The sequence below is a fragment of the Nicotiana sylvestris genome, chromosome 7, assembly GCF_000393655.2.
Source record: "Nicotiana sylvestris chromosome 7, ASM39365v2, whole genome shotgun sequence".
Taxonomy (NCBI): domain Eukaryota; kingdom Viridiplantae; phylum Streptophyta; class Magnoliopsida; order Solanales; family Solanaceae; genus Nicotiana; species Nicotiana sylvestris.
Window position 1 is genome coordinate 101,043,331 of NC_091063.1, and position 14,789 is coordinate 101,058,119.

Here is a 14,789-nt window from a genome sequence, read left to right on the forward strand (position 1 = left end):
TAATGCTGGCTAACAGGAAAAACGCTCAACTCAGAGATTGAAGCCCTAATGTTGGCTAAAGAAAACTGCTTACCTCAGGGATTGGACCCCTAATGCTGGCTTAAAGAAAAAAAAACGCTCAACTCAGGGATTGGAACCCTAATGTCGGCTAAAGAAAACTGCTCAGCTCAGGGATTGGAGCCCTAATGCTGGCTTAAAGAGAAAACGCTCAACTCAAGGATTGGAGCCCTAATGCTGACTAACAGGAAAAATGTTCAACTCAGGGATTGGAGCCCTAATGTCGGCTAAAGGAAAAACGCTCAACTCAAGGATTGGAGCCCTAATGCTTGCTAAAGGAAAGTTGCTCAACTCAGGGATTGGAGCCCTAATGTTGGCTAAAGGAAAAACGCTCAACTCAGGGATTGGAGCCCTAATGTCCGCTAAAGGAAAAATGAACGCTTAACTCAGGGATTGGAGCCCCAATGTCGGCTAAAAGAAAAAACACTCAACTTAGGGATTGGAGACCTAATGTCGGCTAAAGGAAAAACGCTCAACTCAGGGATTGGAGCCCTAATATTGGCTAAAGGAAAGTTACTCAACTCAGGGATTGGAGCCCTAATGTTGGCTAAAGGAAAAACGCTCAACTCAGGGATTGGAGCCCTAATGTCGGCTATAGGAAAAATGAACGCTCAACTCAAGGATTGGAGCCCTAATGTCGGCTAAAAGAAAAAAACGCTCAACTTAGGGATTGGAGCCCTAATGCTGGCTTAAAGGAAAACTGCTCAACTCAGGGATTGGAGCCTTAATGCTGGCTAAAAAGAAATATTGGGGATTCTAACTAACCCTCTTTTTTGAATTTTCTTCTTACTTCCTTTTTCGTTTTTTTTTCATTGGTGGTGTTATTTTTTTTCATTTTTTTGTTTAGTAAAATGCAGGAGAGAATTTGGGGACACTTCCTTTTTGGTTTGATTCCTTATTGCAAAGCTGTTTCTTGCACTTGTGCATTTCTTTGCCTTTTGGGCGGCACCTGCTTCTTGCACGGTTGCTTTGGATCGCACCTGTTTCAATTTCCCAACAAATAACTAATTGTCAGTTTGAAAACGGTGGTTCGTTCGGTGGCCTTGATTATTCCAATTGCTTTGTCCCGTCCTTATTCCTGTTGAGAAACTCTGCCATTGATTGGATTCACAGGCGAACCCTTTTAAACTGATCAGACTCGCATTTCCGGATTTTGTGATGATTTGCCCGTGCAAGGCTTTCGTTCTTTCATCCCATCCGGACTCAGTGGTTATTTTTATTGGGGAAGACTCGTTGGGGATTTTTTACAAGGCAGACTCTGTGGGGATTTTCTGGGACAGACTCTTTGGGGATTTTTACAAGGGGAGACTCTGTGGAGATTTGCCATTTTTTTTTGATTTTTTTTTTGTGGCTTTACTTCGAAAGCAATCAACATCATGATCAGTCGGGATCGAACTGACGTACCACTGAAGCGGGGTATTTTACTTCCTATTAAACGGAGCTCCGTGAAACCGGTCCTGCCACCTATTCTTTCCAGCACATTTTGGAATTTGGGGTTAAAACGAAAGGGATTCAAATAAAGGTAAAACAAAGAGCGGAGAAAACGAATTTAAAAGAGAAGTGTCCCTTTTGGGACAAGAAAGACTTATCTGAGGCAACACGCTGACTTTAAATTGACATGACATGCTTTTTGGACTGGATACCCGATCTTCGTGAACTTACATTTCCTAATGAACCAAAAACGCATCTATGTTTCCAAACCAGGGAACATTGCCAGAACTTTCTGAGGTGGAATCATCTTTTCGGCCGACAGCGCCCTTAGCGGGTTTTCGCAAGTCGACCTCTCTTATTTCTCTTCTCACTGTCGCCTGATAGCACTCTTTGCGAGTTTTTTTTACTAAACAAGATCTCTCATTTTCGATTTCTCTACTCCCGTCGCCTCATGGTGCTCGAAGGTTTTCACCGACAAGACTCTCTCATTTTATTTCTCTCAATTTTAGAATGTATCGGCTTCCAACCATGACATCTCTTGGTTTCCCCTGCCTTTGGGAATTGATCCGAAGGACCAGTACTTGGTAAAAGAATTGTGGATGAAATTACAACTTATGAACCATTTGGTGTGCCCCAGTTTCAACTTCAGGGTAAATTGGATTTTATTTTTGGTGTGACTAGACTCCAGAGAGAGGCTGCCTACGTATCCTTTCGGAATCAAGTCAGACGTAGTTCAGGATCAATCAATGTTGGTTTTTTTTTAGGAGGGTAGCCAAAGAAATGTAACAGGCTAAAAGGCTTGTAGAGAGAGTTGATAGTGTTTGGATAGTGGGGATAAAACCTTCATCATCCCAAATGCGCCATGACATCACCGAAGTAAAACTCAGACATAGTACCTTTTGACTGCATCTGCATTCACTGCTGTTTCAGGATCATTTCCTTCAATATCACCCAGATACAATGCTCCTCTTGGCAGTATCTTCCTGATGATGTACGGGCCTCTCCAATTAGGAAATTTTCCTTTTGCTTCCTGGTGATGTGGCAGAATGCGCCTTAATACCAGTTGACCTACTTCAAAATTCCTGGGTCGTACTTTCTTTGTTGTAAGCACGGGCCATTCTTTGTTGGTACAACTGCCCGTGACAAACCGCGGCCATTCGTTTCTCGTCAATCAAAGTCAACTGCTCCAATCGAGTCTTAACCCACTTGCTATCTTCAATTTCTTCTTCGACAATGGTTCGGAGCGAAGGAATTTCTACCTCTGCTGGTATCACAGCCTCCGTCCCATAAACCAACAAGTAAGGGGTTGCCCCTATTGATGTGCGTACTGTAGTGCGATATCCCAACAATGCAAAGGGTAACTGTTCATGCCATTGTCGGGAACTCTGGATCGTCTTCCTCAAAATCTTCTTGATGTTCTTGTTTGCTGCTTCAACAGCGCCATTGGCCTTGGGCCGATAAGGAGTGGAGTTCCTATGCGTTATTTTGAACTGTTCGCATACATCCCCCATCAAGTGACTATTCAGGTTTGCCACGTTATCTGTGATGATAGTTGCAGGAATACCGAAACGACAGATAAGATTTAAATGTACGAAATCCACCACAGCCTTCTTAGTAACCGATTTGAGAGTGACAGCGTCTACCCATTTTGTGAAGTAGTTGATAGCGACCAATATGAATCTGTGCCCATTTGAAGCTTTTGGCTCAATCGGACCAATGACGTCCATGCCCCAAGCAACAAATGGCCAAGGTGCAGACATGGGGTGCAGTTCTATGGGAGGTGCATGAATCAGTTCGCCGTGCACCTGACACTGATGACACTTTCGAACGAAACTAAAACAGTCCTTTTCCATGGTTATCCAGTAATAACCTGCTCGAAGGATTTTCTTTGCTAAAACATACCCATTCATGTGGGGCCCGCATACTCCCGCGTGTACCTCATGCATGATTCTTCATGCCTCCTCGGCGTCAACACATCTTAACAAGTTGAGGTCCGGGGTTCTTTTATACAATATTTCGCCGCTCAAAAAGAAACCACCCGCATGCCGCCTAATAATTCTCTTTTGATCTCCAGTAGCATGTTCGGGGTATTCTTATGTCTTCAAGAACCTCTTGATATCATGGTACCATGGCTGGGTACACGATCCTGCATCGATTACATTACAGTAACCGTGTCTTTCCCTGGTTTAGATTTCCAAGGGATCGACGTGGGCGTTGCCTAGGTAAGGTAACATTGAAGCTAAGGTGGCAAGTGCATCTGCTAGTTCATTGTGACACCGCGGGATATACCTGAACTCTATTGATTTTAACCTTTTGCCTAGATCCTCCACGTGTTGTCTGTAAGGCATGAGCTTGACATCTCGAGTTTCCCATTCACCTTGGGCTTGCCGGATAATCAGGTCAGAATCCCCCATAATCAATAAATCTTCAACATCCTGATCAATCGTCATATGCATGCCCATGATGTAGGCTTCATATTCAGTTGTATTGTTCGTGCAAAAGAAGCGAAGCCTAGCTGTAGCAGGATAGTGCTGACCAGTGGGTGAGATAAAGATTGCCCCAATTCCTACACCTTTGGCATTTACGGCCCCATCAAAGAACATCTTCCAAACATGAGCATTTTCCGAGACTACTTCTATGATGTTTATTTCTTCATCTGGAAAATAAGTACTCAATGGTTGGTATTCCTCATCAACCGGGTTTTCGGCCAAATGATCCGCTAATGCCTAGGCTTTAATTGTCGTGCGAGTGACATAGACTATGTCAAATTCAGTAAGCAAGATTTGCCACTTGGCCAGTCTGCCAGTAGGCATTGGTTTCTGAAATATGTACTTCAAAGGATCCAACATGCTTATGTGGTAAGTAGTATGAGCTTGGAGATAATGTCTCAATTTTTGAGCGACCCACGTCAAAGCACAACACGTTCTTTCCAACAAAGTGTACTTGGCCTCATAGCTGGTGAATTTCTTTCTTAAGTAATAGATCGCCTGCTCTTTCTTTCCGGTTATGTCATGTTGCCCGAGGACACAACTGAAGGAATTTTCCAACAATGTCAGATACAAGAACAGGGGTCTCTCTGGCTCTGGAGGAACCAAAACTGGAGGATTTGAAAGATATTCCTTGATCCTGTCAAAAGCTTCTTGACACTCAGCCGTCCATTTGATTGCTGCATCCTTCCTCAATTGCTTGAATATGGGCTCACACGTGCTAGTTAGCTGGGCAATGAATCGACTGATATAGTTTAACCTGCCCAATAGACTCATCACATCTTTCTTCGTTCTTGGAGGAGGTAGATCTCGGATAGATTTTATCTTTGTTGGATCTAACTCGATACCTCTCCTGCTTACTATGAAACCCAAAAGCTTGCCCGATGGGACTCCAAAGGCACATTTAGCTGGGTTCAGCTTCAAGTCGTACTTTCTCAGTCTCTCGAAGAATTTCCTCAAGTCTTGGACATGATCGTCCTGAGTCCTGGACTTGATTATCACGTCGTCCACATACACCTCTATCTCTTGATGCATCATGTCGTGAAAAATGGCAGTCATGGCTCTCATGTAAGTTTCCCCAGCATTCTTCAGACCGAATGGCAACCTGATAACAGTAAGTCCCCCAAGGTGTAGTGAAGGCAGTTTTCTCGTCGTCTTCTTCATCCATAAACACCTGATGATATCCAGCGTAACAATCTACGAAAGACTGTATCTCATGTTTGGCGCAATTATCAACAAGGATGTGGATGTTGGGCAATGGGAAATTGTCTTTGGGACTCGCCCTGTTCAAATCTCGATAATCCACACATACCCGAGTCTTCCCATCTTTTTTCGGCACTGGAACTACATTTGCCAACCACGTAGTGTACTGGACTACCCGAATTACTCCTGTTTTCAACTGCTTGGTGATTTCTTCTTTAATTTTATCACTGACATCAGTCTTGAACTTTCTCTGCTTTTGTTGAACTGGAGGACAATCAAGGTAAATTGGCAATTTATGCACTACTAGATCAACACCTAATCCTGGCATGTCATCATATGACCAAGCAAACACATCTTTAAATTCAAAAAGGAGTTGAATTATCGCGTCTCGCATTTTCTCGTCCGTGTGAATTCTTATTTTGGTCTCTCGAATTTCTTCAGAAGTTTACAAATTAACCGGTTCGGTGTCATTCAGATTCGGCTTAGGTTTATTCTCAAAGTGTTCCAATTCTCGATTTATTTCCCTAAAAGCCTCTTCTTTTGTCATATTCCGGTTCTTGGTTCATTATTTCACAATTAAACAGCTCATTGTGATCTGGGCTTGAAGTCCACAAGCATGTCATGTTATTTAAAGCCGCATTATTATACTGAAAAGAAAAGATAAAGGAAAAATAGCAAAAATCAGAATAAAGGAAAAATGAGGAAATACTGATTTTATTCCTTGGAATTGGTAGGATAACAAGGTTTATAATTCAGGAATTCAAAACAAGAAACTAAAGAAAAATATTCGAGTTACATCCGGGGATAACTTGTGATGCAGGAAAGGTGGCAGGACAGGTCTACCCGGACTCCTGCCTAGTTGGGAATGGCGTGGCCTGCCAATTCCGAAGCTTGGCATTTGGCCCCGCATATAGCATTTCAGCAGTGCTTGTGCCTTCTCCCAGTTGAACCATGTGAGTTTCGTAGAGCATTCCTCTCATTTCCCCACATATTTCCTCGATCTCTTCGGGCGTAAAAGCCTCATCGTCTTCTTCTTCGATGTATTTCGGTCCGACGAAAGTCTCGTATAAATGTGGCAATGGTCGAGGCAGCTTCCAACCCTCATTTTTCCTCTTCTTTGCCCACTCTTCATCTTTTAGAGTGGGTTGAAAACCTATCCCAAAAGGTTTCTTAGTGGAAGGCAAGGTGATGGGTTCCGTTATTCCTTGCAGCGTTCGTCCAAGCCCTTTCCCTGGTCTGAATCCATGTCGGATCATTTCTTTAGCCACCATGATTGAGGCGTTGGACAGGAAAGGTTAGGGGCAAGGTCTTCCTTCTTCATACTGCTCTGCCAACACAACTTCGAAAGCCTGATAAACCATGTGCTCACTCCCTTCCACTGCTTCAAGATATGGGATGGATGGGTCCCAATAAATAGACTGTTCGTCTTCTCCATGGACCACGATTTCCCGATCTTTATATTCAAACTTCACCATTTGGTGAAGAGTGGAAGGTACAGCCCCTGCCGCATGAATCCAAGGTCTTCCGAGGAGAATATTGTAAGACGTATCCATATCAAGCACCTGGAAGGTTATTTCGAACTCCACCGGTCCTGTAGTCAATACCAAGTCTATTTCCCTGAGGGTGTCCCTCTTGACGCCATCAAAGGCCCTTACGCAGATGTTATTGGGGCGAATTCTTCCGGTCCCAATTTCCATTCTCTGCAGCGTGGAGAGTGGACAAATGTCAAAACCTGAACCTCCATCCAACATTACCCGCTTGACGTAGTAGTCTTCGCACTTAACTGTGAGATATAAAGCTTTGTTGTGAGCCGCTCCCTCCGGAGGTAAGTAGTTCTTGCAGAAAGAAACTTGATTAACTGCGAAGAACCTTTCCGTCATTTGTTCTAGTTGTTCAACTGAAGTCTCAGACAGTGTATATGCTTCGTTCAGGGTTTTGAGCAAGATCTTCTGGTGTTCGGCCGACCTCATCAGCAAAGATAACATAGAAACTTGCTCAGGGCACTTGCGTAACTGATCCACCACTTCGTAGTCAGGCATTTTCATCTTTTGGAAGAAAACTTCCGCTTCTTCAACGCTTACAGGCTTCTTGGGAGGGAAGCGTTTCCGTGTGGCGTTGTTCAACTATTGAGTGTTTGAATATCTTCCAATGAAAGTATTCTCCGGAAGTTCCCCCGTGACTTCTCTGCCTTTGTATGTAACCGATGTTCTTTGATAGTTCCATGGTACTGTGGACGGGTCTATCATCGGCTTCTATGGTACGCGTCCGATAACCACTGGCTCATTCAGCTGAGGTGGTTGAATCATCCCCCGAACAACATAGGCCCCTTTCGGTACGTACATTGGTTTTGCCCTTTTGACTTCGAATCTTTGCGGCTTCTCTGCTCGACCTCGTGGAATGTAAAGAACTTCATTCCTCGCAGGCACCATCATTACTGTCTTTGTCTCGACCTTCTCTTCGAGCTCTACCTTGACAGTACTAGTCTTCTTTTCCCCTTTCTCTAGCTTCGGGGCGGCTTTAGGCTTTTTCCCTGCATCGACGATGGCGATTATAGCTTTTAGGGCAGGATCAAACTTTTTGTCCTCACAAATTATTCCAATCAATGGACCATTATTGTGAGCGGGCAACGGATTGTTGGTCACATTTGGGACCTCCTCGTCCCTCAGTACTATCTTTCCTTACTCTATTAAGTTCTCAACCACCCTTCTCAAAGTCCAACAATCATTTGTATTGTGCCCTTCTGCTCCCGAGTGATAAGCACACCTAACACCGGCTTTGTAAGCAGGTGATGCCGGATTGTGCCTTGTTTGAGGGACTGGTTGCAGGAAACCCATCTGGACTATCTTTGGGAACAAGGTAGAATACGGTTCACCAATGGGTGTGAAAGTCCTTCTTCTGGGTGGTTCTTGAGGGCGAAAGTTATTTTGAGGTGGTTGCGGATTATAGTGGTTTCGGTAGGGAAGCTGATTTCTGGGAGGTGGAGCTTGGCCTCGATTGGCTTGTTGTGGCAGCTGGACATAAGGCTGGGTATTCATGACCATGTAGGGTTGAGGACCATAGGTCACATTTTGGTGGGGGTAGTAATGTTGTGGGGTTCTTTCTAGAAAACGGGGCTTGAGATTACGATATTCCCTCGCTTCTGATGCTGCCATGGACGTTTCTTCCTTTCTTTTCCCTCTTGCCATTCCTCCGGACCCGCTTTGGACGGCTTGGGAGGTTGCCCTTATGGCTGCCTGACTGAATATCCTACCCATTTTCAAACCATTTTCTACCATCTCCCCGATCTTGATCGCTTCCGCGAAAGGCTTTCCCATGGCTGGCATCATGTTCTGGAAGTAGTCTGATTCTTGAGCTTGGAGGAAAGTAGTGACCATTTCTATCTCGTCCATGGGAGGTCTTACCCTTTATGCTTGCTCGCGCCATTTAATAGCATATTCTCTGAAACTTTCCGAGGGTTTCTTCTTCAAGTTTGACAGAGAATTTTTGTCTGGTGCGATGTCAATATTATATTGAAATTGTCTTACAATATCTCTGGTGAGATCATCCCATATATGCCATCGAGATATGTCTTGGTCCATATACCATTCCGAGGCTATTCCTACCAAGCTTTCTCCGAAGTATGCCGTTAACAACTCTTCTTTATCGTCGGCTCCACGCAATTGGTTGCAATACTTCTTAAGATGAGAAATGGGGTCGTCGTGCCCGTCATACTTTTCAAACTTTGGTGTTTTGAATCCTAACGGCAAATGTACATGTGGAAACATACACAGATCAGTATAGAAAACACTCTTCTGCCCGCTTAAACCTTGCATGTTTTTCAAACTTTGCTCGAGGATCCTCATTCTTTTTGCCATCTCATCTTGTTCAAAAGCTTTGGGGTTTTGATCTTGCCCAGGCGCAAACTCGTATTGAGGATGAGTGCTAGTGGTGAACCGAGTTGGTTCCAGTGAGAAGGATGGTGCTTGAAATGTGAATGAGGATGAGTCAAAATTTGGCCTGTGTATAGCGGGTTGTGCCACGATTGGGCAGGGCGGTGCCGTGAATGTGCCTGTAGCTACATCTGTTGTTGACATCCGGGGATAAGAATCAGAGTGTGATCCAGCAGAGTGGGCTGAAATGGCTGGGTACCCGAATGGGGTAGTTGGATATCTTATGGGGACGTTGGAAGTCCCACTTGTCCTGGAGAACAACTCAGGGAACCCAGGGATTACACTCGGTGGCTCTTTTCCGTTATTCCAGTCATCCAACATTTCCAACATGAGGAGCCATAGGATTCTGTTTTCCTTAGCAGTTGCTGACTCGGGTGTTGGGACGACCGAGATTGAACACTCCTCGGAGACAGGAATTGTCGACAAAGGAATTTCTGAAGACATCTCTATACTTCCCTTTGATCTCGTGAAGTAAGTGTGAATACTCCCTCCCGACTTAGCGACGGGCAACTGAACACTTCCTTTCGACCTCGTGAAGTAAGAATGTGAGGCCAGACCTCAACCAAACCAAACCACCTTTTCTAAAAACCTGGAACTTAGCAGCAAGCAAACAGTTAGTTTGAGAACAAATAACAGACATGTAATCTCACGTTGGGGCGTGATGCACCTATACAGTTAAGTGAATTTCTACATGTGTGCAACAAAGACATGCGTCATTCCGGCTTCTCTTTAGGCTTCCCTTTATTTATCCTATATTATTTTTTTTTCATTTTTATAGTTAAAATGTGACCGGATCCGATGAGGATTGCCTACGTATCACGATGTCGCGTGAATCAGATCATTACGTAGTTCAAAACAAACGAGTGTAAAAGAAAGCACATATTTTATTACTGAAACAATCTATTACAAACTAACATTTTTGAAAAAGGGGAAAATAACAAGCCTCGAAATAAGTACAGACTCAACAAACTAATACACCCTGATGAGAAAAGATAGACAAAAGATGCTAAGATGGAAAATACAGACTCGACCTATAAATACATTAAGGTTTCAAGAATTGGCGCTCGCGGGGCATCGTTCGGCCTCGCCGCGGTCTTAGGTGTAAGGTCCCTTTCAAGTTGTTCCAGCTCATGCATGGTCTGCCTGACATAAATCATTGACGAGAGAACGGTAATGCTGGTCATGATTTCACATCGTAGACACCTTCTGATGATGGCATGGGCAATGGTCTTGATCTTACCCCTAGTTTGCCTCTTTTCTTTGAGTAGGGGCTCTATTTGATCATTACGGGCTGTCATAATCCGAGAGTCCTGGAGATATTGATTTTGCCACTGCTGAATTTCTACTTCCATTTGGGCTAGGAGCTTGTGGCAATGTCTATTTTCAGCTTCAAAGGTTCGGGTTTGCTCTACCACCCTGTCCTCAAGAGTGACCACCTTTTTCTTCAAATTGGCAATGGTTTGCTCGTGATCCCTTTTCAACCGCTGCAGGTACCGGTTACGCTTTTCCGTCCTTCTTGCCCAGTGTGCTTCGAGTCCTGCTATGGTATTTTCAAGATTTTCTGACGCACTCCTGCACTCCCCAATTTCCATTCTTAAACCTTTTGTCAATCGTTCATCCGACCGGCTCCTTTGTTGGTTATCAGCGGCTATCCTCATCTGTTCGATCTGGGCCCTGAGCATCTTGTTTTCCCGAGTCAAACTGTTCTTTTCTCCCAGATCTGTATCAACTTGCATGTTGTGCTCATATTTAAGACCTTCGATTTGTCGCTTCAATTTGCTGATTTTGGCACGATAGTCTCTTTCTTTTGCTAACCAATCCCATTGCTTTTGTGACGACTCGGCAAAATTCAGGATGTGGGGTCTTTTAGCCGGACTTTCATGTTCAAGTTCTCTTCTGTACCACGCAAGGTAACCTGGCGCCATTTCACTTTTGGCCTGATCCTGCACATAAGTATCCGCTTTCAAATATTGACATTCATTCCAGATCTGGCGGACTTTTGCTTCAGGAAATTGTCTGTCGGGGCTAATCTCAATTGTTTGAGCACTAAGATCTTCCTCGTGTGGCACTCTCTGGCATCTCCCGAGTTGTCTCAAAACTCGGCAGGGCGCGTAAGGTTGAATTCTCTTAAGTCCCATCAGTAGAAAGTGAGTTCTAGCTGCTGGCATATACATGACCTCATCAACAGGCAACCATCCCAGTGTCCACTGGATTTGGCTGGCAGTGAGAATCTGAAAGAATGAAGTCCATGCCATAACTCATTTGGGCAGACTGAACTCCTTGGTTCTCGTGTAAAACTCTTCTATGCAAGTTTTCTTCGAGGAACCATGGCTTAAAAGCTCGGAACGATGGCAGAGATGTTCTGTCATCCATATTTGTAGCAGCAAGTTACACCCTTCGAAGAAATTCCCCCTGGCTTTGCAGGCTGTGAGAGCTCGAAAGATATCAGATATCACCATAGGCGTAAAGGTACTTTCGTTCTGAGTGAGCAAAGTACTGACGACCCTGGATATTTTCAGATCAATATTTCCGTCTTTCCTCGGAAATAACACAAGGCCCAAAAATGTTATCATGAAAGCCACCCGTCTGTGCTCATCCCACTTCTGACGACTACCTTTGCTGCATAGCTTGTTAACCGGAATATTGAATCCACCTACATGACCATACCTGTCGTATATGAAGCATGTATTACAAAAACCGGCGGCCAAATCTGGGTTATGGACCGTCCTGGGAATCTTTAGTGAGTCTAGAAATCAATGCACCGTGATAGCTCTTGGGGCAACCAGGTATTTTTGCCTTAATGGAAGTTCAGCATTTCCGATGTACCCAGCTATTTCCTCCAGAGTCGGGGTGAGTTCAAAATCGGAGAAGTGGAAAACATTGTGCGCTGGGTCCCAGTAGGTGACCAAAGCTCTTATGATATCTCCCCGAGGCTGGATTTCCAATAAACCCGTGAGACCTTTCAGATATTTCTTGACCTCATCTTGCCCTTCAACACCTAGATCATTCCACCATAGCCGTAACTTGACAGGGATTTTAGTCATTATCGAAAAGCGTTCATTTTGCATTGTGCTCATCCTGCACATTTATTAAACAAATACTTTTTTTTTTGGATTTTGAAAGTGATTAAAAGGAATTTTTTATATATATTTTTTTAAAATAAATCAAACTAAAAGACAAATTTTGTTTTCATTTTTTCTTTTTTTTTTAAGAAAATTCCGGCGAGGTTTTGACACTACTTGGACATTGGTTTTATTGTTCCAAAAATAAGTAATTATTTCCCTACGATGCTTTTTTTTAGAAACCGGTCAGCAAGCAAACTGAAGCAAATAAATGCGCAAAAAAAAGGGATGCAGCAGGATGGTGTTTTCATTTCAGGTTGCCTGTCCTAGACGGACCCAACCCCTGTGTTGAGTCCCCTATGTCAAATGCAACATGATGCAAATAAGCGTTCCTACTAGGGATCCGGCATGAGGTCTTGTTATACTAGGTTTATAACCTGGGTACTTGTTCTAGACCGTGTACCCGAGCGGACAACTCGAGTCGAGGAGGGGGTTACGTACCGGGGACCCGTGAGATTGTCCGGCTTTGTAACTTGTCCGGCCTTTTTCTTATTTCAAGGTATGACACTAACAGAATAGGGAGTCTTGACCAGCAAGCTCCTCCCCGGAGGTAAGAAGAGAAGGGTTTCGGCACAGTTTATATACAGTTCAGATAATATCCAAAGCGGTAAAAGACACATTTAGCACGTTATGACCAAACATGTAATAAAGATCAGATAATAAAGCCAAATATAACAATTAATCTAAGCTCGAATTCTTGAACCCTGAACCAGAGATTCTGGGTTCGTCCCCCGCAGAGTCGCCAGAGCTGTCACACCTCCTTTTTGCGCGCCTGCCCCGAAGGATAAAATGCGCGAGAGAGTTTTTCAATTTAAGTGACAATATTCGAAATGGGATTATTTATTTAATTCTGAGTCGCCACTTGGGAAAGGGTTGGCTTTTGGTGTCCCAAGTCACCAGTTTTATCTTGAATCCCAAATCGAGGAAATTTTCGACTTTCCGAATGAAGTCTGCGAACCAGAAATTCTAAGTAAGAAATTTTGTTGACCTGAGGGAAGGTGTTAGGCACCCCCGAATCTCGTGGTTCTAGCACGGTCGCTTAAATTGTTACAATGGCTAAATATGTGATTTTAATACAAGTTATGACTTGTGTGCTTTTATTAAGTTTAAACCTTTTTTTTTATTATTATTATTATTTAATTTTTTTGGAATTGCAGCATCGTGAAAATGCATTTCGAACCACGTCACAATCAATGCACCCGTGGTTGTTAACACATTCCAACTCCGTTGAGATTTGGATTTGGGTCACATGAATGCGCACCCGAATTTAAGAATGTAATTTAAATAAGTCGCTCCTAAAGAGTCTAACTCGTTATTATCTTTGGGGAAGGCAGTGAAATTCACTAAACAGTCCATCCCAAATTCTAAGTATTTTATTTTTGACCAATTATTGAGGGCCCCGCTATTTGCATTTTTTATTTGGCGAGACTCGTCTCATTTCCTGAAAGGATAAACCTACAACGACTGCATTTTTCTATTATGTTTGTCTCTAAAAATAAAAGAAAGAAAATACACGCTAATTAAATTACATGCTTGGCCAGTTCCGACCTCTTATTAATTATCAGATTAATTACTTATGAGGCGGGGAATTGTTTCATGCCTTATTCCATGAGCGAACATGCTTTTAATTTGATAAAGAAAATCGCATACAAGATTAATAAAATGCTAAACGCACGCTAATCATTCTTCAAGTTGAATTCAAACTAACTCATTTAAACTAGATTAATGGAATTAATTACTAGAGGATGCTACTAATGGGATTCGAACATTGTCCTATAAACTGCCTAACGGAATCCGATAAAATTTAAAACTCAAAAGATTAGAGCTATGTTGCATTCGGCAAGGTTAAAAGCAATCTGCCCTATATGTACAAAACATGACTGGAGATGAAGTCTAATTATCAATATACTAACTACTTGTACATTCCACGAATTACATAACTATATCATGTATACTACTAAACAAACTATATATCACAGTATTAAACAAACTAAGTTTCAATTAAGTACAAACTACCTAATGCATTTTCCGTTGAATTATAACCTTAAAGAATCATACAATCTGCTAACACTTTATAAGACTTATAGTTACAAAACCAAGTGATTAAAAATTCTTCGCTTCTTTCATTTCATACTCATTGTTACTGCTACATCAGTGTGAAATTCGAGTGTGTACCTGGATGTTGAAACACAACAAGAAGAAGGAGAAAGTAGAAAATCAGCAGCAGCAAAAAAAATGGCAGCAGCAACAACACGACCAAAGCCCAGGAAATTGAAATATGGCTCCGAAACACTTGGAATTAATCGAAACCAATATGCTCAGCAATGAATCCAGCAATTACAGTTGAAACCAAACGAAACAGAAAAACAACTTGAATATCTCACTACTAATGTTCAAATGAATCCAATAGCTTCAAACTTTAAGTAATAGACGGGATGGCCTATTCCAAACTATGCTTTTGCTCTTTTGAGAGATGTTGGAATTGAAATTCAGTTTAGAAATTGGAAATAAACTCAAAAGAAGAGGCAATGAAACAGTGCTTTTCTCTTTAACTCTCAAAA

At 42.8% G+C, this 14,789-nt stretch overlaps 2 protein-coding genes across 2 annotated transcripts; both read right to left on the reverse strand.

Annotated features, from left to right (window-relative positions):
• Positions 1-6,472: 6,472 nt before the first annotated feature.
• Positions 6,473-8,551, reverse strand: LOC138873515 (uncharacterized). The gene is made up of 3 exons (XM_070151985.1): positions 7,948-8,551; positions 7,451-7,707; positions 6,473-7,300 (listed from the first exon to the last, which is right to left on the reverse strand). Exons 1-3 carry the CDS (start codon positions 8,549-8,551, stop codon positions 6,473-6,475), a joined length of 1,689 nt encoding a protein of 562 aa, XP_070008086.1.
• A 1,586-nt stretch (positions 8,552-10,137) lies between these two features.
• Positions 10,138-11,031, reverse strand: LOC138873516 (uncharacterized). The gene has a single exon (XM_070151986.1). The coding sequence runs from the start codon at positions 11,029-11,031 to the stop codon at positions 10,138-10,140; it is 894 nt and encodes a 297-aa protein (XP_070008087.1).
• Positions 11,032-14,789: the final 3,758 nt, after the last annotated feature.